The 25426-nt window shown below is 44.7% G+C and overlaps 1 protein-coding gene across 1 annotated transcript; it reads left to right on the top strand.

Annotated features, from left to right (window-relative positions):
• The first annotated feature begins 12569 nt into the window (after positions 1-12569).
• LOC131282751 (protein Gawky-like) lies at positions 12570-18970 on the top strand. The gene is made up of 7 exons (XM_058312288.1): positions 12570-15436; positions 15517-15924; positions 16106-16761; positions 17154-17295; positions 17384-17932; positions 18149-18536; positions 18763-18970. Exons 1-7 carry the CDS (start codon positions 12812-12814, stop codon positions 18900-18902), a joined length of 4908 nt encoding a protein of 1635 aa, XP_058168271.1. The 5' UTR covers positions 12570-12811; the 3' UTR covers positions 18903-18970.
• The last annotated feature ends 6456 nt before the right edge of the window (positions 18971-25426 follow it).

Here is a 25426-nt window from a genome sequence, read left to right as displayed (position 1 = left end):
GCATGCGTGGGCCGATGTGGATTCATGAACGTCGGTCGGCGCATGAACGATTGGATTTACGCAGTGAACGTCCGGTCTTACAGATACTTCTTTTTATGGGTGTGTGCGTTGTTCACTGCAGTAAACGCGCGAGCGGTCTTATCGATTATTCTGTTTAAAGGTGTGTGCGCTCTCGCGTCTGCCAGAAAATGTTCACCGCAACGAATTCACCGGTGTGAGCCCGTGTACAGATACCCAATACATCCAAAGATCGAGCGATTTTGATGAATTTGAGGGTAAATCATGAATTTTTCTATTCATTTGGCTGGCTGGGTACTTACTTCGCTTCACGATTGCACCACGGGATTGAACTAAAAGCAGATTTTTCCAAAATATGTCCGATACTAATATTTGATATAAGTTCACTCGTAAACAACAGCTTTAAGTCTTATACTCAGTGTTCGTTTCAACTTTGTTTTCAAACTTTCTTGTGGACTTTTACAGCCCAATTAGAAGGCCCTCTTCTCTAGTTTTTTTCTCCGTTTTCTCCGCACTCCAGTGCCTCTCGGTTCCGGCTGGCGGAGCATCCTAGAAAAATGGTTGTGAACTATGATACGTTCACGCTTTGGTGAGTTTTCTCTTTCTTTCGTTGAGGGGGAAGAAAAACAGCAACCCACTAGGAGAGAGGCAAATGAAATGGTACTACACAATACACGATCAAGACATTCATCAAGTGCGTGATGCGTTGCAGGCAAAGTGGTAGTGATCGGTATCTTTTGGTTGATGGTTGATGGTTGAAAAAATAGCTCGGTTTTAATTAGGTTTATTATGTGTAGGTAGGGTTGCACAGTTGACGTAGTTGCACGAATGGTTTGGGTTCAATTTAAATAGTTTGCCACTGTAGGTATCGAGTAAAATTATACACGAAAATCTATATGGTATGCTAATATAAACGCACAACTTGTAATGCTATGCTAAAAATTTGTTTACCGTGCTACAACTCGTGATATTGATGGAACCATGGAAAAGAAAACGACCGTTCAAACGTATGTCCAAAAAACTATAGGAATGGAACGGTGAAGTTGTTTGCAAGGGGTTTGATAAAATGCGAGATCATTTATTTTACAAATGTTGTACCTCGAAACATGATCTCCCAGTGCCATCGGCAAGGTGAACCCTTTTAGCCAGTTGCTGCACCTAAGTATTTGCGCATAGAAGAAACCCGTCGTCTCGAGCAAGTTTCAAGCGAAAGGGCATTTGAAATCAAAACAAATTTTACGTAACGTACACACATACACTAACACGTCCCATGGGGTTTCCCCCCGCTCAGTATTAGAGGGTGTACCAGGGGCAGAGAGGCAGTACAGTCAAAAAGGGGGCCAGCACGGTTCAGTTCAAATACCTCTTTGCCGTCGTCATCGTCGTCGGTATGTTCATGTTTTTGCCGAAGAATGAGAAACGTGTTCGCGCGAATCATGCTCCTCTCATGTTGTGGCCTCATTTGCGCTGGTTCGCATCAAAACGTTAGAAGGGGGTTAGAAACGACACACGAACACAAACATACGCACAGAAAAGCTTCACAAGTTCGTTTACTTTTTTACTGAACGCTAGCATTACTTGCCTCATTTCTGTTAAGGTATATTTTAAGGTACAGTTGCGCACTTTAGAAAGCATTTGTTTGTGCAATCATGATTTGATAGCTTTTACGAACTTGTTGATTCTTTTTGCTTGGTAACTTTAACAACTTTTGTAAACACTTTACTTTCATTACATATCTATCTACATTAGATCTATCTACATTAGATAGCATGGTGTCATGAACTTTGTATCTTACCATTTGTTCGATTTGTCTATTCATCGAAAATCAATATAAAATGGAACGGAAAAATGTTATGTAGTTTTCAGCCTATAAAAGGTAACTGGTTACGTTATCAACCTTCTTCATGTTGGTTTTGTATCCTGTTGCGAGATTTTCCCCTTTCAATTTGATATTTTATGTACGAAACGTAAAGTAGACATTCATATGATGCGTCTACTGCTTTCGATGAATCCTTATAATTCATAACTACGATTACAAAGGAATTGCCTCCGAATGTAGTTGCAGTAATAAGTCGGAAGAATATTGTACCACTATTGAAAATCGCTCCACAAGGCGGTAAATTTTAAGCTATAAATTATTTAACTGGTTGACAGAATAAACCAGTGGTGGCAAACAATCAGTGCTCTGCAACTAACGATCACACCGGCACTCCAACAAACACGTCTTGTGTTTGAATGAGACAACCTTCTGGTGAATGGCTAAAGAATTCCTAACCATGATCTGAAGGAACGCGGCCGGGATGTTGGGTTGCTTTTATTCACCGTTGGCGATCGGATTCTGCTGGCTTAAGAATCTGTGGCTTTCGATTTTTTGAGCTTACCGATCGTTCGGGATGCTGATGCGGGGGCTAACCTTGCTTTCGGATTTCGCTGCCGATGCATGATGCAGGCTGCATGGGATTGGAGGATCGATTTGCATCGGATCGCTCGAAGAAGCCGATTTGCGTAGCGCGAATGCGCCCGCCACCACCATTAGAAAGAAGCACACGGGTTGAAGGTCTTACGTAATAGTTTATTGAACCGCATGTTTTTATTACCTCCCCCTGGCATTGTTTACGGGCCGCGGGTATTGCTAGTGTTGAAGGAAAACCACCTTCGCACACCGTGGAACCGTGCGCACATACACTCACACACCGGCATTTGTTGGCGGATCTGTTTTCGGTTCCATGTCGCGGATTCGCGATCGCCACGATCATCGGTTTTCCACTTGGAAAAGACGATTGGAAAGAAGGGCATTGTGCAAGGAAGAGGAGGGGTTAGTCGTTATGTGCTGGTACTGGTGGTGTTTGTGTTCGCCGGTCTGCCTGATTTATCTCATTGTGAGGTTGCGTTTGGCATAAAAATACCGTTAGTCACGAGCGGGTTAGTGGTGTTTTTTTTTTGTGATACTCCAAATTTTTGCTTACCATCGCCATTCATTCATTTGTTGCACTTGAAGGAGTGAGTGTGTGTGAGTGTGTGACTAAACGGTATTTGCCCAGGTGGCAGCGGGAACTCAAAATTCCATGTCACGTCTACGTTTCTCCCGTCTCCATCCGTTTCCACCCCTCAACAATGTGCAACACCGTTGATACGCTTAGCAGGCCATCCTACTCCCACCTTCGACCCCGGACTTTCGTACTCGCTCTTTTGGGACTTAGTCAATTTTTGAAATAGTTTTCATTTTTGCCAAACTTAAAAAAATAATGTCGATTTGATCAATGACCTTGTTGGTCATTCAAACTTAGTTGGTTCAATTTCAAACTTATTATAAAACTAATCAGATTAAACGTACTTAAAAAGCATGTCCATAATGCACTTGAAATGATTTCAGCACATTTTACAACGGAAATAAACATAGAAAAGAGATTATGCGTTCGATTCCATCATTTTCAATATGATTTACGTCCATGTATTTGAAAATAACAATGAAAATCAAATTCACACTTCGACCAGATTTTCAATCGCTCCGTGCCAAGCGAAACCGCCTACATTATTGTGGGATTTGGTTGTCCTGTGGACAAAGTTTATTGCGGGTGGATAAATTATTTTTATCACCGATTTTTCATGCAATTGTTGAATAGGCGAAACCTCAACCCCGTACAAAAAAAACATTATCAAATTAAAACAATTTTAGGACAGATAAACTTTCGCCACACGCGATTTCTGTTCAACGATCACACTTATTTTTGACCACCATAGTCTCAAACCCAAGCTCACAGTCAAGCTGTCAGGGGAGCGTTCAGTGATGGCAGCCGCCGGGACCGCTTGGTACGCGTCGAGTGCAGTGATAATAAAGTGCGTAAAATAGTGATGTTTTCAGTGTTATTTAGTGATCATTATCGTTAAGAGTGAATATTTTGTACGTGGGCTTGCTTTGCGGTTCATATTCGGCCCGAAATTGGAAGTTGTAGTGTTGTTTACATCGCTACTCTTCCGCATGGTGAGGTACTGCTGCTGCTGGCGTCCGATCCGATCTCGAGGAATTCATCGGTGGAAAACGGAAAAAGATGAGTATTTTATCATATGTTATATTATTTATCCATGTTAAGTGTTTTATATCTCTTTTTATTTGCAGGAGCTGTTTTGTATGGAGTTGGTTTTGGCTACCACTTGACCTATGTGGGTCCGACGGCGTACCTCGGAATCGCGTTAAACTTGGCCGGATCACATTTCCAGTGTTATTTTGTGTGTTTAGTGATATTAAGTGAATTTTAATATTAAGAATAGTGTATATTAGCGTCGTTAATCAATTAAACAGAAAATAAATATATGTTGTGAACAATGTATGGAACTGGCGGACTTATGTTTGCATGATGACCATCACTACACAGGGTACTCGGGGGCCGCCATTACTGACCCATGCGCATGCGCAAAATCGCCCACGAGGGCATCTCAGACCCGCTGGTTGCGTGTCACAACCAGCGCCAAACCAGCGCCAAACCACCCGAGTAACAAGAATATCCATGTTGCGCTATGAAAGGGGCGTTTTTCATGGTATCATCGGGCTCCTGATGGAACCTGCGAAATATGTAGGTTGCGTGACAAAAACGACGTGACGCGATGTTTTTTATACAATGCGCGGTGTTTTAATGGAGGCGATGTTTTCAATATTTTGTCATCATATACAAAGGAAAATTCCCGAGTCGTAATTTTATATTAAAAGAACATTTTTTATTGAAATATATTTATAAACCACGTTACAAACCGCTTATTCGCCAGGAGCCGCCTTTACTGCAAAAATCAGCCATCTCCGCACGTAACTTGCATTCCACCGCGTGAAGACACCGCGGTTGGGCTTCTGGTGCCGCTGTTGCTTGCGTTGAACTTTGGAAAAGAAAATGCATAAAAATTAGCACAGTTTTGGATTTTTTCTGATTTTCATGTATCTTAATAACGTTTACTTACCGAATATTAACGAAAACTGCCGCTATATTACTATTTTCTTCACATTTTTGGTGAACTGCAATTTCACTCTGCAAGCGGTGGCAAAATCAAAACAACTCTGCTGACAGCAGGCAAAACTGCCCAAGGCTCATAGAGCTGTAGGTTGGTTTACTTTGGCTTGTTGACATTTGGTTCAAATTCATAATTAATTGTCAAAATAATATTTTATTTTTTCTTCATTGCTTGGTAATTATGAGCAGTGTTTGAAGTGATGATTGATATAAAACTGAACACATTGATTCTATTTTGCGCAATATTTGGATCTGGTTCACTTATTTTGCTTTCAGTCACTTAAAAATGTGTTTTTTAATTCTCCACTACACTTCTACGACTGAAAGTAATAGCTCGATAGAAGATCCATGTTTTTGACATAATATTTTATTTCTTTACATTATGAATCATGATGAATCATGGTATGAGAAATGTATAGCGATTGTTTTGGTTTTTCGCTTTCGCAGTAATCAATAAACAATATTTTTTTCCAGCTGTATACAACGAACATCATAGCATTACGTTATCGATTGGTGGCTGTGCGAGCGATCGTTTTTACTCTCGCAACTGCTCAAGATAAAACATGTGCAGTGCTAATTTTCAACCTATTGATCGAGTATATACGCTGAAGCAAGAAGTTCAAAAACTTCCTGCGAAGTTTGATGTCGCCTGAGAAGCGCGAGAGAAAGTCCCTTACTGCGTTTAACGCAGCAATACATAGAAAATACTGACAGTTAAAAAAATGGTTTTCATGGACATTTCATAAAACTCATTTTTTAAGTGCCTTCATCGTAGTCATGGTTAAGTTTTGATATGAATCAATTTTCCGATTCAACTTCAGGGTTTTTGTGGTTTGAAAAGTTTAACGACATTTACCAAACCTACCCTGTTTAATGCGCCTTGGTCCGAACCTGTCCGTGTTGCAGTGCCATCTGCAAGTATGGGTCCATCAGGGGTGGGATGAGGAAATTCCTCCTGATGCATCGCTTCGTCGCGGTGTTTTGTTCGCGATGTTGTGCTACCGCTTGCAAGTATAGACTCGCGGAGAGGAGCACTGGGGTAGCACTTTCATCGCCCGGGCGTTTTGTATGGAAAAAGTTGCACCTAAACCCGCCGTCGCGCAACTTTGTTTGTCGGGCAGCGGGGTTTACAACATTTTTACGCGTCCCCAGGTGGCAGCGGGAACTCAAAATTCCATGTCGCGTCTACGTTTCTCCCGTCTCCACCCGTTTCCACCCCTCATTGGCCCACACTTTTTAAACGATGTGCAACACCGTTGATGCACGCAGCAGGCCATCCTACTCCCACCTTCGACCCCGGATTTTCGTACTCGCTCTTTTGGGACTTAGTCAAATTTTCAAACAGTTTTCAGTTTTGCAAAACTTAAAGAAATAACGTCGATTTGATCAATGATCAACAAATTGGTCAATTTCAATCGTTCATCAATTAATTAGATTAAACGTACTTAAAAAGCATGCACATAATGCACTTAAAATTATTTAAGCACATTTTACAACGGAAATAAACATAGAAAAGAGATTATGCGTTTGATTCCATCATTTTCAATATGATTTACGTCCATGTATTTGAAAATAACAATGAAAATCAAATTCACACTTTGACCAGATTTTCAATCACTCAATGCCAAGCGAAACCGCCTACATTATTGTGGGATTTGGTTGTCCTGTGGACAAAGTTTATTGCGGGTGGATAAATTATTTTTATCACCGATTTTTCATGCAATTGTTGAATAGGCGAAACCTCAACCATTTACAAAAAAACATTATCAAATTTAAAAAAATTTAGGACAGATAAACTTTCGTCACACGCGATTTTTGTTCAACGATCACACTTATTTTTGGCCACCATAGTCTCAAACCCACGCTCACAGTCAAGCTGTCAAGGGAGCGTTCAGTGATGGCAGCCGCCGGGACCGGCTTGAAGTGCGTCGAGCGCAGTGAAAATAAAGTGGGTAAATTAGTGGTGTTTTCTGTGTTATTTAGTGATATTTATCGATAAGAGTGAAGAAATTGTGTGTGGGCTTGCTTTGCTGCTCATATTCAGCCCGAAAACGACATATTTAATCGATAGATAGTGTTGTTTACATCGCTACTCTTCCGCACGGAGAGGTACTGCTGTTGCTGGCGTCCGATCCGTTCTCGCAGAATTCATCGATAAAAAACAAAAAAAGATGAGTATTCCATCATTGATTGTGTATATACATCAATAGTAATTGATTTCCTATCTATTTTCATTTCTAGAGCATCTTTCGTCGGAATCTTGTTTTGGATTCCGCTGCTCGGATGCGAATCCGAAGATATTCTCTAGTGTACAAGTGTTGTGTGTAGTGCAGTGATATGTAGTGAAATTTATGACTAAGAATAGTCTTAAGCGGTGTAGGTAATTAAAAATAAACCGAAATAAATATATATTTTGATAAAAATATTACGGAACTGGCGGACTTATGTTTGCATGATGACCATCACTATACAGGGTACTCGGGGGCCGCCATTTCTAATCCATGCGCATGCGCAAAATCGCTCCCGAGGGTAACTCAGACCCGCGCAATTAGCTGTTACATTGCGCGCCAATTGCGCGCTAATTGCGCGCCAATTGCGCGCTAATTGCGCGGGGTATACAACATTTTTATGTCACGCGTGACATTTTCTGCCTCCTGGGTCGCGTGACATTTTCTGCCTCCAGGGTATAAAAGTGTTTGCCCAACTTTAACTTGACTATTTTGTTTTACAAACACCATGAAACTGGAAAATATATTTTAAAACATCTATGTTCGGTGTGTGTTCTTAAGAGAAACAGTAGAAATAAAAAGCTACCCAAAAATCATGCTAGACTCTTTTCCATAAGGATAAATTTAAGACAGTTTTTCCCTGCATATGTTAATTTGCAACATTTTATTAATGGTGATTCCATTTATATGGTCCACTAATGTCTTAAAAAATAAAAATAACCTGTGTCAAGGGAACTGAAATAGTAAATGTTGAACGTCGAGCTTTGTTTCGCAAGATATTTATTATCGCTTACTGCGCATTTTCGGAAATCGAAAACCGGTTGAACCATTAGATTGTTTTGCTTTTCTGAAAACATACGATTCGTCATTCGTCTCGTTTGCCTTGTATGTGTGCACGAAATCATAGCTGATCTTTGTTTTGCTCATTGGCAGCTTGGAAGCTTTTACAAACTTTCGACCTTTCGCGAGCCAGCCTGCTAGCTAGCTTTGGGTGATTGTTGTAAACCCAAAAAGCTGGCAAACGGAACGGAAACCCGAAGTCTTTGCACGCAGTCAAAGACGCCAGCCCATCATTAGAGGCCTCGCAAGCTCCCCCTCCCCTCCCCCCCTCTCTAGCGGATCGGTGTAACGGTATCACAGCGTCCACGTCTTGGTTTCATTCAAGTATCTTTTAGCGCTGCCGCGAGAGCAGAACGAACGGTTGTGTGATGATGGAAGCGCCCCGAGACATTCCGTTCGTCTGACGGTGGTCATAATTTCGGTCGGAAAAGAATGGAATGTAATCTGCGTATAATTGGCAGTTCTATGGAAGCGATGGCAATGGAGGAGGAAGGGCATGGATGGGAGGGAAAATGGAATGATCAAACACGAGCACACCAGATGACCGAGGGAACGATGGGTGTCGTTCGCGCGGGGGGGAAAAGGTGATGAATTAATAAAATACGGCAACGGCAACGGAAGAAGTTATTAGCGCCGGATGATGATCCCACGATGATTGAGCCCGAAAGCTTACTGGGAATGTGCAGCTGCGTTTTTCCCTCAGATTCGTTTGCTTTTAACCCTCTGTTTTGCTCTCCCATGGGGGGGGGGGGGGGGGGGGGGGGGGGGGGGGGGGGCGGGGGGGGGGCTGTCTTCTTTCTCGCTGGTGTTGTGGTAGTTGCAAGAAGCTGTGATTTGTGTGCAGATTTGGACATTTGGGTTTTCATTTGCGGTTCCGTTTTTCCCAATCTTTTCTCCAGAGATTGCCGTGAGAAAAGGGAAGTAGAAACAATTGGACTGTCACAGTTCACAGCAGCAGTTTGTATCATGAAGTTGGTAGAGTAAGGTATAGCAAAACGACGGAGAAAGAAATTGATCAGGAGAGAACAAAGTAATTTAACGAAATGAAATAGCATAACTATCAAATTCAGTTCACAATCGAAGCATGCTGAGAGGCTAAATATATCATTTTAAACTTGGTGTAAATAGCGACTAAAACATTACTTCTTCGCTCATGTGCGACAATTGTATTGAATTGTGTGGAATGAATAAAATAGTATATTTCAATTAAGGCAGGAAGAAATTATTACTCAGCTTTTGATGACTGGTCATTTGTAAAACAAACAACTAAACGAAACCAAGCAAATATTTGAAACCAGTTGTGGCTTTGTAGTTGTCTGGAAAGTTGTAAGGATTTTAAAATTCCTCATACCCAGTAACGACGATCTGCGATCATGTTGGAACGTAAGGAAAGCTAACCATTTCCCGTCGCATTTAAAAAGGATAAGAAAAACCGTAACATTGTGTCTGATGTAGCTTTGTTAAGTTTAAATTGCTTTCTTATTTAACCTCCAATGTTCCTTTTTATTGGTTCATTCCAGCTGCTGAATCAAACGGCTAGAACAAATCGCGACATTCAACGATAGGAAGTAAAAGAACGAAAAAGCATCGACAGCATCATCCCCCCCTCACTGCTAACGGACGAGTGTAACTCACCGGATCGGATCGATCGGAGCTCCCAGTAGTACCGCCTGGAAGCAGTACTTAGCTTTGCACGGGCCGTTACCGCTTATAACCGGTGCCATCTGGAAACGAGCATCGTTTGATAATACATTAAATAAGCAAAATCTGTGATAATTCCCACCCGGCACGAGCCCCCCCGATCCCTGCTGGTTCCGGATTGCTGCGAGGGTTGTGCGTCTCTGAAAGGGGGATACAAATCCGTCCTAGGAGGTAAGCGACTTCTTCGGTGTTAGCTAGCCTAAAATTCGGTACATTGTGTTCGGAAACTAACTTGTCTTTCTTCTCTCCTTTCAGAACAAGGGCAAAGGTGCTTCATCATTCCCCTGCCACCAAACTTAAGGTTAAGATTTGACGTAAAGTGGAAGGACACGCTAACCGCCACCTTGTCGGACGTTAGCTAAGCTAAGCGGCAGCAAGGAGGAACAACGGCGAACAACGAAGAACTTTACGGGGGCGTACCTTCCCGAGAGTCGCTTGTGACACGGAGACGGTGGTCCTCTTACTGCTGCTCCCCTCATCTCCCAGGTATATACGGTTATGCACCCTGGGAAAGGTGGTAAAGCATCGTCGTACCTGTTATCCATCGTTATCATCAACAACGTCATCACAAATATCAACACTAGCCAGTGAAGAATCGTGTTTTTGTTGGTCGAGGACAATCGACAACAACAACAACAAAACGTACACGTCTTGTAGACACAAATTGCTGTCTTCAAATTGTAGGACCACATAAAATTAAAACAAAAAAAAAACAATTGACAAACTAAAGTGACAAAAGAGGATGCAAGAAAGTGTATGACACAACAAACAAGTGAAACAATCTCTTTCATCAGTGAAATCTTCCATGAGTGACAGAATTTTCGGGAGGTGATTCGTAGTGGCAGCCAAAACCCTCACCCTCCTATAATCCATTCTAAACTACAATCAATCTAGACGACATTATAGCCCAAACGTGGGTGGAACTGAATATCTTCACTGACCTGACACACAAGTATTGAACAAGTTCGCCCCCAGGAGGGAAGAAAGGAGTAAGTGTTGTGTTGTGATGGAATATCAAGTTAGTCACGCGAACAAATGTGTGAAAAAGCAGTCGTATAGATAATATTGCTATCGGAAGGGAAAAGTTTCCCTCAAAAAAGGCAATAAAGGGTAAAAAAGTTCACTCGCTTGAGGGAACAATTATTTACTTATCCAAGGCACAATACAGGGCGCTTTGGGTGAAATCAAATTCCCCTTTCCCTTGCAAGAGCAGATAGAGGGAAAATAAGCTTTAATATAAAAAAAAATCGTGTTTCAAACCTCTCACGCTAGAGAACACTTGCACGCTAAATCGCGGGCGTCGGTTTGAGTTGTGAGTTTGGGGGTCGAACCAATCTGAACACTTGAAAACTCGCCAGTAAAGACAACAAATTGTAAAAACAACAACTCAATCTGTGCTAGTGAAAACAATTATACAAAACACCGTGTTCCAACAAAACCCTCGACATAGAGGCTATTCTCATCAACAACCGCAAAAGAAAAGAACAATCAGGTTCAACTATAACGGCGGGTTTGTGGATGCATTTTACCAAGGAAAAAGTGAAAAGTTCCTGCCGCGAACCGGTGGCGGTTTGCTGCTTTGTGGGGGCATTATCGTCCATCGAACGCGACGCGATCGCGATCACCTGCACGCCGTGATAAAGCTCATTCCAACCAATCAAAACACAGTATTCGTCTTGGTAGCCGAACGCCATAAAGCTCGAGCATCAAGTGGCAACGGCAAGATACAAGGCTGCTAACACATTTTACGGGTTTGCCATTTAAAGTATGCGCCAGTTTTGACGACGCTCCAAAGATAGGAAAGCCGGGAGGTGGATGGCAGCAATATCATCAGCACACGACGGAGACTGTAATAGACCAACATACGTGTGACACACGGTATTATCCTTACGCGGGGAATAAGAACGGACGGCGAATTTCAACAAACATTACTCTGTAGTATCACGATATCACTACGGACACGAAGTATCAGCGCTAATATACCCTTCGTGGATACTACACTACCCAATCTGTATCTGATCAACAAGTCTGACGGTAAATCCCGGAGGTGGTGTATTTGTATACTTTTCGGTAAGGGGCTCGCAGTTGAAACACTTACTGGGGCCATACCATCCCCTTACCAGGCCAACGACGAGCAGAACGAATCATCATCAACCGGCAAGCGAAAGAGTAGGAACCAACCCGAACTCACTTGTCCGCGCTGAGCAGCTTGTGCCAATCGTCAACGTCTGTGAACGGATAGGCTTCAACTGAAACAGGCCATAAGCCAAATAAGCGGACGACTAGTGCACCCGGGATCCCTTCGGGTAGCAGTGGTATAACACGGGAAACCATCATCATACAACCAATTACAATCTCTCCGAATTATGACATGTGATTTTCTTGCTTACCTGACTAAATGTTAACGTTAGGATTAATTTTTATTGTCTGAACGACGGCAGAAAGAGGGAGAGAGAGGGGGATAGCGAGGCGAGTGACAAATAAGAGCAATCTCGTGTTTTAACGAAACACGCGGACCGTGTCGTGAGTCAAAGGGTATAAATTGAATGCCACGACGCTAAACACTGCACACTACTCCGATAGCAAGCACAAAGAGGCAGCAGAGCAGTTTTTTCGAGGAGTGATCTTACGCACACAAGGAGAGAGGGAGAGAGAGAGAGCAGAAATATGCAACCGAATTTCGTAAGCGTTGGCGCAACGATGCAAACTACAGACCAATCGGAGCAACGGGAAATGTACTCAACAAACAAAATGATGGCAGACACTTACGTTCCGTTCGCGGAGCTACTCCGATTGACCGAACGGCAGCGTGCACTGGCGGCCGAGGGCTGTGCCCCTCGTTGCCCCGGTCGGCTCTGCGGTGGCGGAGAAAGCTCACTAAACGGTGGCGGAGCGTGGGGTTCACCGCCGGGAAGTTCGAACGCTGTCGGGTCCGGGTGGAATGCGGCCGCTAACCCACTGGTGGGAGGAGGTTCCCAGCCCGGACAGCAGCAACAACAGCAAGTCTGGAATAGTGGCCAAGCCAGCATGCCACCACCGGTTGGACCGCCAGGATCGAGGCCGGACCAGCTGGTCGGCAAGAGAGCGGCCGATCTTTCGCAGTCCTCCGGTGGGCCGATGCTTGGTCCTAATGGAGGAGCAGGAGGAGGAGGAGGAGGTGGGCAGGGTGGCACTGGTGGCGGTTGGAATCAGCTGGTCAGTAAGCCACCTTCCACCGTCATTGGACAGCAACAACCCCAGCAACAACAGCAACAACAGCAGCAGCAGCCAATCGCAAACCAGCAGAATACGCCCGGATCAGGTGCCAACCAACAACAGCAGCAACAGCAACAGCAGCAACAGCAGCAGCAGCAGCAGCAGCAGCAGGGGAATCAGCAGCAACCACCGGTTGCACCCCCACCAGGAGTGCCTCCGGGCGCTGGTGCAGGAGCGATCGTTGCCGGAGGTGTTGCTGCTTCCGTAAGCGCTATGGCCGCGACACCGTCATCGAAGCTGGAGCATCTGAACTCGATGCGTGAGGCGCTGTTCGCGCAGGACGGTTGGGGCTGCCAGCACGTCAACCAGGATACGCAGTGGGATGTGCCGGCATCGCCGGAACCAAGCACCAAACCGGATCCATCGCTCAAGGCAACCGTCAACAACGGCACGGAGCTGTGGGAGACAAACCTGCGCAACGGCGGCCAACCGCCCGTGCAGCCACAGTCTCAGAAGACACCTTGGGGCCCACAGAGTCACCACGGTGGGACGTGGGGTGTGGACGACGAGGGCAGTGGTGAGGCGAGTAACGTTTGGACTGGCGCCACGGGTGGAGGTGGCGGTGGGGCAGTTGGAGTTGGAGGTGGTCCCGGTTCAGGTCCACCACCGGTCGGTGGCGGCAACCCGACGCTCGTTGGTGGTGGTGGTGGAGGTCAACCGGGAGCACCTGGCGGTGGTGGATGGCAACCGGTTGGTGGTGGTGGTGGAGCGATTGGTGGCAGTGGAAGTGGCGCTGGACCCATCGGTGGTGGTGGCGGTGGCGGTATGTGGCCACCGGGCGCCGGAGGCCTTACGGGAACCGGTGTTGCCCCACCGAAGAAGGATAACGACTGGGGAAGTGGCCCCGGTGTCGGTGGTGGCAGTGGACTCGGAATGGGAGGAGCTGGCGTTGGTGCAGCTGGTAGTGGCGGTGGGGGATGGGGTGAACCACGTGGCGCTGGTCTTGGTGGTACCGTCGGAGGAGGAGGTGGAGCATCGGTGGGAGCTAACGCGGGAGTTCCTCCTCATCTGGCTTCGCAGCTGGACGGCCTGTCGAATGTGGACATCCGAAGTATGCGTCCCCCGGGTGCCGGAGGAATGGAGCCGAACCGCGAGTTCCGTGGAGATCCCCGAGGCATTTCCGGTCGTCTGAGCGGCTCGTCCGGTATGATGGAGCACTATCCGATGGGCAAAATGCCACCACCGGGCGCTTCCGTTGGTGGCGGTGGTGTGAATGGTGGTAATCAATGGCCGCTGGGTGGTGGTGCTGGCGGTTCCGGTGCGTTGGGCGGTGGACCGCCGAATGTTCCGCTTACGAAATCCGTCTCTGGCTGGGATGATAATTCTCCGCCGGCTGTTCGTCGCAATCCGAACCTTGACGACGGTACATCCCTGTGGGCATCGGCAGGTGGTGGTGGTGGTGGTGGCGGCAACGGTGGCCGTCCATCGGGAGTAGTCGCAGAGCAGATGGTTGGACGCAACGGACGCAATGGACCACTGGGTGGGCTCAATTCGGGCCCGCTTGGTGGTGGAGGTGGTCCTGGTGGACCGCTCGGCGGAGGTCCGCGAATTGTTGGTTCCGGGCCGGGTGGCGGCAATCCGCTCAAGGCAGACGGCGGTGGCATGTGGGGCGGTGGTGCAACAGGAGGTGGACACGGAGGTCCGGGAGGACGCAACAATGGATCGTGGGACGAAGCATCCCTCGGTGGTGGCGGAGGCAGCAACTGGGATGACAAGCCTGGTCCGGGAGGTGCACTCGGTGGTGGTGGTGGTGGAGGGTCTTGGATGGATGGACCCGGTGGCAGCGGTGGTGGTGCTCCGGGAACTGGAGCCCCCGGAGTTGGTGGCAATCAACCGTGGAACCCGAATAAGAAACTACAGCTTGCAGGAGCGCCCGGAGTGTGGCATGATGGTTCCTCCGCCGGTGGTGAGCTAATGGGTAACGATTGGGGAACCGGAGGTCCGGGTGGAGGGGGTAAGCCTAACATGAACAACAAACCCCCCCACGGTGGTGGCATCGGCAGCGGACCGCTGGAAATCATTCGCAGCAGCAAGCAGTACCGCATCCTGTGTGAGATGGGCTACAAAAAGGAGGACGTCGAGTTTGCGCTTCGTGCGGCCAACATGAGTCTGGAGGATTCGGTTGAGTGGCTGCAGCGGAACGGCTCTATGCCAAACGTGGGCGGACTGGGCGTGGGCAACGCTTCGGGTGGAGGTGGTCTTGGCGACTGGCGTCGGGACGAACCCCATGCTCAGCTTGGCGCAGGCGGTGGAACTACCGGCAATCTTGGAGGAGGCGGTGGTGCTGGTGGCAATATGTTTGAGCCACCCTTTAGCGGTGGACGCTATATGGGTGCTGCTGGTGGAGCCGGTAATAGCGGTGCAGGAGGTGGCATTGGTCCATCGTTGCATTTCCAGGTAAACTCAAATGTGGTTTGTGAGATTCGAAAAACATGAAAACTAACCTCAACTGTTTGGCAACCGTTTTTACCTTTTAGGGTAACCAGAATGGAATGCCGGGAGGAGGAGGCGGCGCCGGGGGAGGCATGGGTGGTGGAGGTAATCCGAATCTCTCCGGATTGCACGGTCTGTCGTCGAAGTCGCTCGGCAACTACCTGAACCAAGCGCCTCCCCCGATGGGTGGTGCGGGTGGTGGCGGTCAGGGGGCGAACAATATGGCACCGTTCAATCAAGGCGGCGGTCTCGGTGGAAATGGGGGCAGTGGTGGTGGTGGTGCTGGTGGAGGCGGTGGCCAAAGCGCGGTACAACCGGCAACCCAACTGCGCTCGCTCGTCCAACAGATCCAGATGGCCGTCCAGGCCGGGTACCTGAATTCGCAGATTCTCCATCAACCGCTGGCGCCACAAACTTTCTTGCTGTTGAATCAGTTGTTGAACAGTATTAAGGTAAGGTCGGAAAAAAATGATTTTTTTTGCATTAATAAAGAGAAAAAGGTCGGTGTTCGGTTTTGGTTTCTGATTTAATACCCACAGCGTTACAGTGGTTGATCTTTTAGTTTGGAATGGAATATCTGCTAGCTTGACACATTTAATATTTCATTCTTATGTCTTCCTTTCCTCCCAACAGCAACTGCAGATAACACAGAACAACTTCCAGCGCAGCGGTGGTTCTGGATCAAACCAAATAGTGATGAAAATTAAACAGCAGATCGCAAGTCTGCAAAACCAGATCGCTACTCAGCAAACGATGTACGTGAAACAGCAGCAGCAACAACAACAGCAACAGCAGCAACAGCAGCAGCAGCAGCAGCAACAGCAGCAACATCAACATCAACATCAACAACAGCATCCCCACCAGCAGCATCAACAGCAGTCACACCATCAGCAGCCACATTCAACCGGTGGCGGCAACCCATCGTCCCATCTTGGCGGTGGTCACTTGGGCGGAGGCAACTTCCACCGCGAGCAGAACGATCTGTCGGTCCTGCAGAACAGCCTGTCGGAGATGACGCTCGGCAAGGAGCATAATGGTCCTTACCACACTGGGCCACCAGGTAGTGGAAGTGGGGCTGGCGGAGCCGGTGGAACCGGCCACACCAGCCAGCAGTCACGCCTGAACCAATGGAAGATGCCGTCGATGATGGACAAGGACAGCAGCCATGAGCTGACCGACTTCTCGCGGGCTCCTGGCTCGACGGCCAAATCAGGTGGTCTGGGTGGCAACGGAGGTAGTGGTGGATCTGGCGGTGGGATGGGTGCATTGGGTGGCCTGCAATCCGATGGGTACGTTTTACACAATTAAAAGCGATCGGTACTGCGTATTGAGGTGCGAACAGAGTCGGAATGAGTGAATGTGTCAATTCTTCTCAATGAGTGAATTGATGCAATTCACCAAGATGATTTATTGTGGCTTGTGATGATTTGGTTCCGTGAGAATTAGTTCGCTCAGAGTTAGCGCAGAGTATTCTTTGTGAGCAAAATCATTCTGAGTGAGCCAAACCATTCCCATTGAGCTAAAACATTCTCACCGAGTTAAATCATTCTGAGTGAATTAAAGAATTGACTTTCTAACTCCATTTCACTCTGAATTGAGTCACGTTACTGAATCGTTCCCATAGCAAGTACTCCATCGACCGAAGTTCTGTATGGTTTTTTTTTTATTCCTGTCTATACAGCACTTGGTCCTCGGGACGCGGTGGAATGACCGACGGATGGCCAGATAACGCTACATCCGACATTACCGGCAAGGATTGGCCTTCGAATCAGGACTCGTTTTCGGACTTGGTGCCAGAGTTTGAACCGGGCAAACCGTGGAAGGTAAGAAACAGATACGGGTGTTACTTGTATCAAGTGGAAATAATAACGTTCAATTCAAAACTTTATGTTTACAATTTCATAACCTCAGGGCACGCAAATGAAGATCGAAGAGGATCCGACCATCACGCCGGGCAGCATCGCCCGTAGCCCGATCGCATCGATTTCCGTCGGTTCCGCGAAGGACTCGGAGCTGTTCGCAAACAGCAGCAAACCGTCGCCAACCGATTCGATCAGCATTTCCTCATCGACCTGGAGCTTCGGTGGTGCGAATAACAACTTCTCTTCGGCCGGGGTCGGTGGAGGTGGTGGCAGTGCGGGGGTCGCCGGTGGCATGAACAAACTGGGTGGTGCTGGCAAGAGTACTTGGTCGGACACTGGCGTAACCGGTGCGACCTCGGACGTATGGGGAGCATCGGGCCCCGGAGCAAACGGTGCCGGTGTGGGTAAGGCTCCGCGCGGACCACCACCAGGTTTGTCGTCCGGGAAGCCGGGTGGAATCGGAGCCGGTGCCGGCGCCGGTGGACCGGGAAGTAACGGATGGATTCAACGGCATGGTCCGGCTGGAAACTGGCCGGCTGGTGGCACGTCGGGCGCCTGGTATTCCACATGGCTGCTGCTAAAGAATCTCACCGCTCAGGTACAGATTTTTCTCAGGCTAATTTTTTAGGGTGCATATCTTAACTGAAAATGAACCAAATCTTACTGAACAAGTACTGTCAAAAAATGTAAACACGACGGTGACAACAGATTTTTTTTGCAAATACATCACGTTCACAGTGATGTTGATCCAAGCAACCGCTGCCTTATATCTAATAAACCGTTTCGATTACATTCCCATCTGTTTCTCTTCCAGATTGACGGTTCGACCCTGCGTACACTTTGCATGCAGCACGGACCGCTGCAGAACTTTCACCTATATCTGAACCACGGCATCGCGCTATGCAAGTACTTGACGCGTGAGGAAGCCAGCAAGGCGCAACTGGCACTGAATAACTGCGTGCTCGGTAACACTACGATCTGCGCCGAATCGCCGACCGATAGCGAGGTGCAGACGATTCTGCAGCACCTCGGACTGCCCGGACAGAACAATGGTGGTGGCGGTGGCAGTGGTGGTGGAGGTAACGCCAACACTAACAGTGGCGTCGGTGGAGGTCTCGGCGGTTCGGGAGGTGTCGGCGGAAACTCTAGCCTATCTCAGACATGGCGTCTAGGCGGTGGGCACAACGCTGGCCGAGTTGCTGGTAAGATATTACCGGGCTTCATTTGTTTAAAAAAAAGAACTTTAGTTGGAGTAAAAAACAAGTTTGAAAATTATAATTATAACTTGACATAGATGAAGTGTATTTCAAGTCTATTTAAATACATGACATTTGTTGCATTTTATTCTTTAACACAAATTTCCATCAAATAATAAACGTTGCAATTGCAGCTAAAAACTCCTAATAGAAAACATTTTCTGCTCCGTAGACACGTGGGGTTCGTCGTGGCCTTCATCCGGCGGTGGAGGAAATTTATGGACCCCGTTGGACGGTCCAACAGAGCGAAGCACACCATCGAACCTGAACTCGTTCCTGCCGGAAAATCTTCTAGGTGGAGAGCTGAATTGAATTGCAACAACGTAGCAATTTGCCACACTCAACACCTAATTTGGCCTCATCATGCCATCACAGTAAGTTTTCCAAATAGTTAAGTAGTCGATGTAATAGAAGCTAAGTTATTAATACGGTATACTATATTTTCGTATCTGGTATAACGTAAGAGACACGGGAAACAAAGCCAATTCCCCAAGTCAAGGCATCACTCCTCTGAGAACGGGTTTAAGAGAGGATTTTTGGCAGTGTGTGTTGATGACCACGGCCGGCCGACGTTAAACCTTAAACGAACCATAAGCGATACGCATTCCCAATGTAGCCGAAGGTACAAATGAAAAGGTTTTGTTAATTACTTTTAATTATTTGTAACACACTTTTAATCAATCAAAAACCATGATAACCTGTTTTAAATGGGTGCGTGTAGGAAGTAGCGAGGAAAGGGGGGATGCCTGTAAGCGAGGAGTGAACGCTGAAAGCAACATGAGAGAGCGGTACAATACTACAACATATACATAATTGCAAAATAGACAAACACTTTTCAGGAAGATGCTCGATAGATAACGTGAGAGTTAGTGGCCAGAGCAGAAGAGAAAACTGACCTCCAAATATTCGTAATAACGTCGATATTTTATGAAACTTTTTGTCACAGTCTGTCTTAGCAATAGCGAATGATTATAGAAAGAATGGTGAAGATTGAAAGATTTTATTACACACATACCTACCTAAATGAGTAACAAAAGATATCCTGAGTGCGCTTCAGTTGGGGGATACGTTAAGAAAACTCAGTCCTACTACTTTTCATCGATGTTGGAATGGCATGTGCATGGACTCGGATGTACACGAAAAATCGAAATTGTAGTGTAATACGAGCCGGCGGTATTGGTCGTGATCTATTCTTAATGGTTCTGGCTTGATCGGACTCGCACAACAGCCTTATATTATTTATTCGTTACTGTTTTTACCTCCACTTTAATTTCCTTAAGAGTTATTACCTTTATATAGAAGTAAGTTCGTGAACCAAGCTTCTTCCATTGATGAATATTGAAAAAAAGTTTCGTTCCTTAAATAACAGTCGAAGAACAAATTGTGTACATTAATTCTCGCTTAACATTAGTATTAAAACCTGCAACCAGAACACCTTTGCAATACGCAGTGATGAACCTATCAGATCATGATGTGCATTTAGTCGAAACCGCGAATCGTCAAACAGGGAACAAATAATAGCATACAGGTGTATGGTGTTCGACGTGTGTACGTTTATACGAAGACAACGATGTTGAAATCCAACGTGCTAGGTTGAGGGAAGTGGGATTAATTTAATTTTAAAACCAACCGAAATTTAAATATCAAACTAAAATGATCTCAACATATGACGGAATGAGCGCAGAAAACAGCAAAGGGTAAATCGATTGCACAACGTTGGGAAGATTTTCAATGCCAAGCTACTAATGACGGGGAAGAATTTCATCCTATTGTTATTTGTTTGTTTGTTTGTTTCTTTGTTTGTATTCGTTTCCTTAGTTTTATTTTTATTCCAAGGTAGGCAGCCTCACTTTCGATCTTAATACGTGTGAAGATATTAGTCAAGGTGACAAGCAAAAACCGAAACTGGAAGAATGTAGTCTAAGTCTAACAGTGAACTATTGGCTAGAATAGTTTAATCAACAAATTACCATAGTACGTTCATGATTGACATGTCCTTTCCATTGTTTTGCATCTTAACCGTCTAATCGACATATGGAAATGGAAGGCTTACAAAGGACCGTACTGACAAGAGGCTTTCGAGTCGGTTCAACTGCAATCTCCTTCCCTTAATTCAATTGTGTCTTTACTCTGTACTTCGATGTCGAGATGGTTGTGATTTTCTAATATCTCAAACTCTCTCCAGTATGGAGAAAAAGTAGTGTTCCGATGGTAGTTATTCATTACATTGTATGGATTTTATTGATACATCTGCTTTAAAGTTAAGGTGATCAATTAATGTATGCATTTCTAACACGTGTGGGAAATTTAGATTGATTTTTGGTGACACGTATCTGCCTTCCCACACATGTATTACATATCATTCATAATCAATTCGCGCTTAAGTTTGCATAAAGTTTTATTTCTATGACTTACGTTTTAGTTAAAACAAAGTATGGTTTTGCCAAGCAAAAACTAGCTCTTACAGAGTGCATCACACTACGGTGGAATAAAATTAGTAGTTTTGTACACAGCCTGTTTGACCGCCCGGAAATCAAAAACGCACAAAATTGAAATAAATTATACGTTTTCTCTCCCAGTGCGCAAACAAACCTTAAATAGCTCTTTCCTATGGTAGTGAAGTGTAACAAGATGAACCAATACGACACGTAGCGCAAAATGAAACCAGGCATTAAACTAAACAAATGTACATCTACTCTAAAGCAATATTACTGAGATCAAAGTTAAGAAGTAAGACAGTCAGACAAACGAATTTGGGCGGAGCGTGTATAAAGTTAGCACTATGTGTTGTTGGCGGAAGAAAATATCATTAAATCCACTATATAATTTTTACAAGCAATCGCAGCTAAATTGAAGACACAAGGTCATGAGATTGCTATTTGAGAGGCTGCGAATGATGGTTTATTGACAAAACCTGCCTCATGTTCCACGCTAAACTACGATGGTACAAGTCATCCGAAATACTGCTATAGGTACATTAAATGAGGAGAAAAACGTAGCTTAGCAAAGTATGAGTGTCTAGTGTCTAGCACAGATTAGTTTCGAATTCTCTTTAAGCGCATCAAACAGACAACAGACTCTAAGCATATTATTGGCTAAATATGTGATAAAACAAACCCGATGATGCTTGGTTTAAAACCAAGCACTCAAAAAAGCCTTTAAAAATTACAACAACAAACAAACAAAAGTGGAAAATAGAGCAAACCAAATTAGGCAACATAAGGCGTAAGCATACCACACACAGTCGAATAAGTACTGGTACAAGGCTTTGCCAATAATTGAAACTAATGACTCTCCGCAAACATTCGAAACAGGATTTATATACATTCAACCGCATGAGTCGTTTTTCGTTCCCATTTTTGCCTCCAAGGGGTGGGATCCAATTACTTGCTGATACGTGTTCGCGTGGTCTGGAGGAATATTATTGTTTGGTTAAAATATTAAACGGGGCTGAGGTAATAGTACAGCACGATCATGTAATATTAACCAAGGCTGTCTCCACTTAGCATACTTGTTAGCGAAAAATTGGCAGGAAGGAGGGAGCATATGTGATTTATAAATGCAAAACCTGAATCCTAAGTCCCGAAATCAAAGGTAATGTGGTACCCTGTGTATGTCCGGGACGGGATGAAGTGTGATAGTTTTGATGTTCATTCGACGGTTTTGTAACTCAGCAGAAAAAACGGGGCTTGTGTGTATTGACAACGCTTGTAAACCATATTGTTCTTGTGACGGTTATTCATGTGAACCAATTGACAAAAGCATGCAATTTGCCTCGACTTTCGTGCGTGTATATAATTAATATCATCAACAAACCAACAAAATAATTGTATGAGTGATGTTTTAAGATATCTTTAGCGAAACAAACTAACCAGCTGGGCAAAAAAGGCACCCACATACCTAAATGTGAAACAAAATGACACGCAAATGCGAATGAAGCAATTATCATAACTTTGTAGATTACAATGTTTAAGTTAATGGCGGAGGGATAGTGGGTATATTTTGGTGATTGAAAAATATCATTAAAACAAAACAAATGCACAGAGAGACTACTCGGCATGATCCACGATGATGAGTGGCAGATTGCAAATGGAATACAACACAACATAGAAAAACCGTAATGTTTAAACAAAAGGATGAACCAATAATCTATTTATAAAATAATCGATTAGCAAACTGCTGGGTGTTGTAGTTCGAATACATAGAATGTACATGAGGAAATGACATGAATTTAATCCAACGCTTCGTCGACGTTCTGTGGAATGCAGATGTTAATTTTTAAGGTTTATAATAATTGGTTAAACACCACACGAGCAACACCGGAAACGATGCGTGAATTACTTCAGACGATAAATTCAGGCGGTAACTTCATAATAGGCTAGTAACAATGGGATAAACGATTACGTATAGAAATATCGAAACAAAATTAACACAATCATTATCGAGAGTGTAGAATAAGGAATATGTGACTCCAATGATGGAAACAATATCAAGGAAACAAGATAAATGACAACAGTTAATTGAAGAATCATCGAAAGGTCTGCAAACTAGGACTGATTAGACCGACCCAATATTACGACCCGAGCTATGACAATATATTAAAAACGTTGTATTCTTAACTCAAACAAACTGTTCGAATCATTTAACACCGTGCGTTCGGCGAGGAGGTGCTAGAGTACGTGTAGTATTTTACTTTAATTTTTTTTAATAATCCAAAAATAATAGAGGCCCCTACCTCTACCACACGCATCAGCCGCTGTTGTATAGCTCCGGTACGCCAATCATACTCAATATACAACCACTTGGTTTACTGTATGTGATGCCTTTTTCCCCTCAGCTGGTGTCGGTCCGTTGCTTCAGCGTTGCTATCCAATTCCGTACTTTAACACTATACTCTAAAACGGTTCCGAATATCGCAGCTACCTGATAAGTACGTAGCGCAGAACACAGCATAAAGACGCAAAGCTGGCTAGGGCTGCGCTCCATAAAGTGCTTTTTTATGATGTATATCCCTTTTTTGGTTGGTTTTGTTCGTGCAAAAGCTCAGCTTAACACAGATTCGATCTTTTCCACTCTAGTCACAAAAAATTTGCCCGAAAGACGGCGATTGTCGATTGGCAGCAAGCAATAGATGAGTGATATAACGATGAAAAGTGCTGAGAAGCGGAAATCACACAAAGGCCAAACTTTTGCATAAACTATATTGTGCGCATACCAATGCAATATATCCTACATGCTACAAAGGGGAAGAACGTTACTTTTTTTACACTAAAAGAACAAAAGGGAGGGAGAATCGACAGAATGCATAAAAAAAAACAAAACAAACAAACCAGAAAAAAAAGATACCAGATGTAATATCTAAGCTTGCAAAAAGGATGTGTCGAAAAATCGAAGCTTAACAAACCTTTTCGTGTTCCTTGTATTTTCCAAAAAAAGAAAACAAAAACAAAACCCGACCGAAGTTTGTGAGGAAACAAATCTCTATAAACCTAAAAAAAATATAAGTGTACTTTTGCTCTTAACTCTTCTTAGTGTGAAATGCATATAACTATATACTCAACCGGTAGCATGCTGTAACTCAATACTGTGTTGTAAGACTTTTAGCAACTAAAGTTTTACGGTCGATTACTATGTAAAACATGACTTATACGTTTATCTAAATTTTGTCTTACAAATGTGTGAGCGTGTGTGTGTGTGTGTGTGTGTGAATGTGTAGATGGCTTCGCAAAGCCTTTTGAATAGGGTATATCTAGGAATTAAACAATGCCTAAATCAGTAAAAACAAGACAAACATTGGACGGTGCTCTTGTGACAAAGAATTTCAGACCTGACTATAAAAGCAACACCTCTAGTTATCGCGCTGGATGGTGAAAGCTAGGACGATTTATTATAAGTTATAACTTGTACCATCCTACACATCGGAACGAGAAAAAATCGGTCAAATATTCAAATAACAAACTAAACTGTAGCTTTAAGATCACGTGGTGAGGGAATAGAAAATTGATAATAAATAGTGAAACTAGTAAGTAAGCTGATCAATGGTATGAGTCTAGCTGTATAGGTTTGGACAACAGTGACTAATTCCTGATGAACGATGCACCCTAACCGCCGAAGTGTGTGATTAACTTTGTACGTACGGAACAGGAGAGGAAAAACTAAGCTAAGTTAAGAAAAACACTGATTGTATTTTAATGTGTATTACAGCAGGGGATCACAAACCAAGCAAACGGTAGTTGAAAAAGCCGGGTAGAAGCATCCATCGATGCACACGGTCCGGTGCAGTCACGGTCCCGATGCCAAGCCATTTACTCCAAATAGTTAAAACGTAGCGAACAACATCATCGTTAAAAGTGATTTTATCTTATCAACCAACTGTAAAATGCAGCTAGCTGGCACAAGAAAGGCCTAAGGTAATAGTGGAGACGGAGTTAGATTGTTAGACATTCAAAACAAAATGCAACCAACAGATTGTGTGAGATTGATAAAAGTCCATCAAACATTTCCTTAGTTTCAAATAGTGTAAGGTAAGGAAGAGAAGCGGGGGAAACCAATAGCAAATACTAAATCAAGTGTAATAAGACGGTACCTAAACTAATGGAGTACAGTCAAAAAGTGCGCGGAAATGATGGTAGAAGCTCACCTTAAAAAAATGTATCAACGATGCGAGTATTAAAGCACAACTTGGTTTATAGTTGGGGGTTTATCGCAGAAAAACGACTGGCTTCGAACACCCTACGCCATTTTGTTCGGTGTCGAGGTTCGTCCCAAAACATTAAAAGGCTGTGCTCTGATGTACGCGTTTGACAGAAAGGATACGCGCACACGTTCATACAATT

This window comes from Anopheles ziemanni, chromosome 2, assembly GCF_943734765.1.
Source record: "Anopheles ziemanni chromosome 2, idAnoZiCoDA_A2_x.2, whole genome shotgun sequence".
In the NCBI taxonomy this organism is placed as follows: domain Eukaryota; kingdom Metazoa; phylum Arthropoda; class Insecta; order Diptera; family Culicidae; genus Anopheles; species Anopheles ziemanni.
This window is presented reverse-complemented; position numbering and strand designations above follow the sequence as displayed.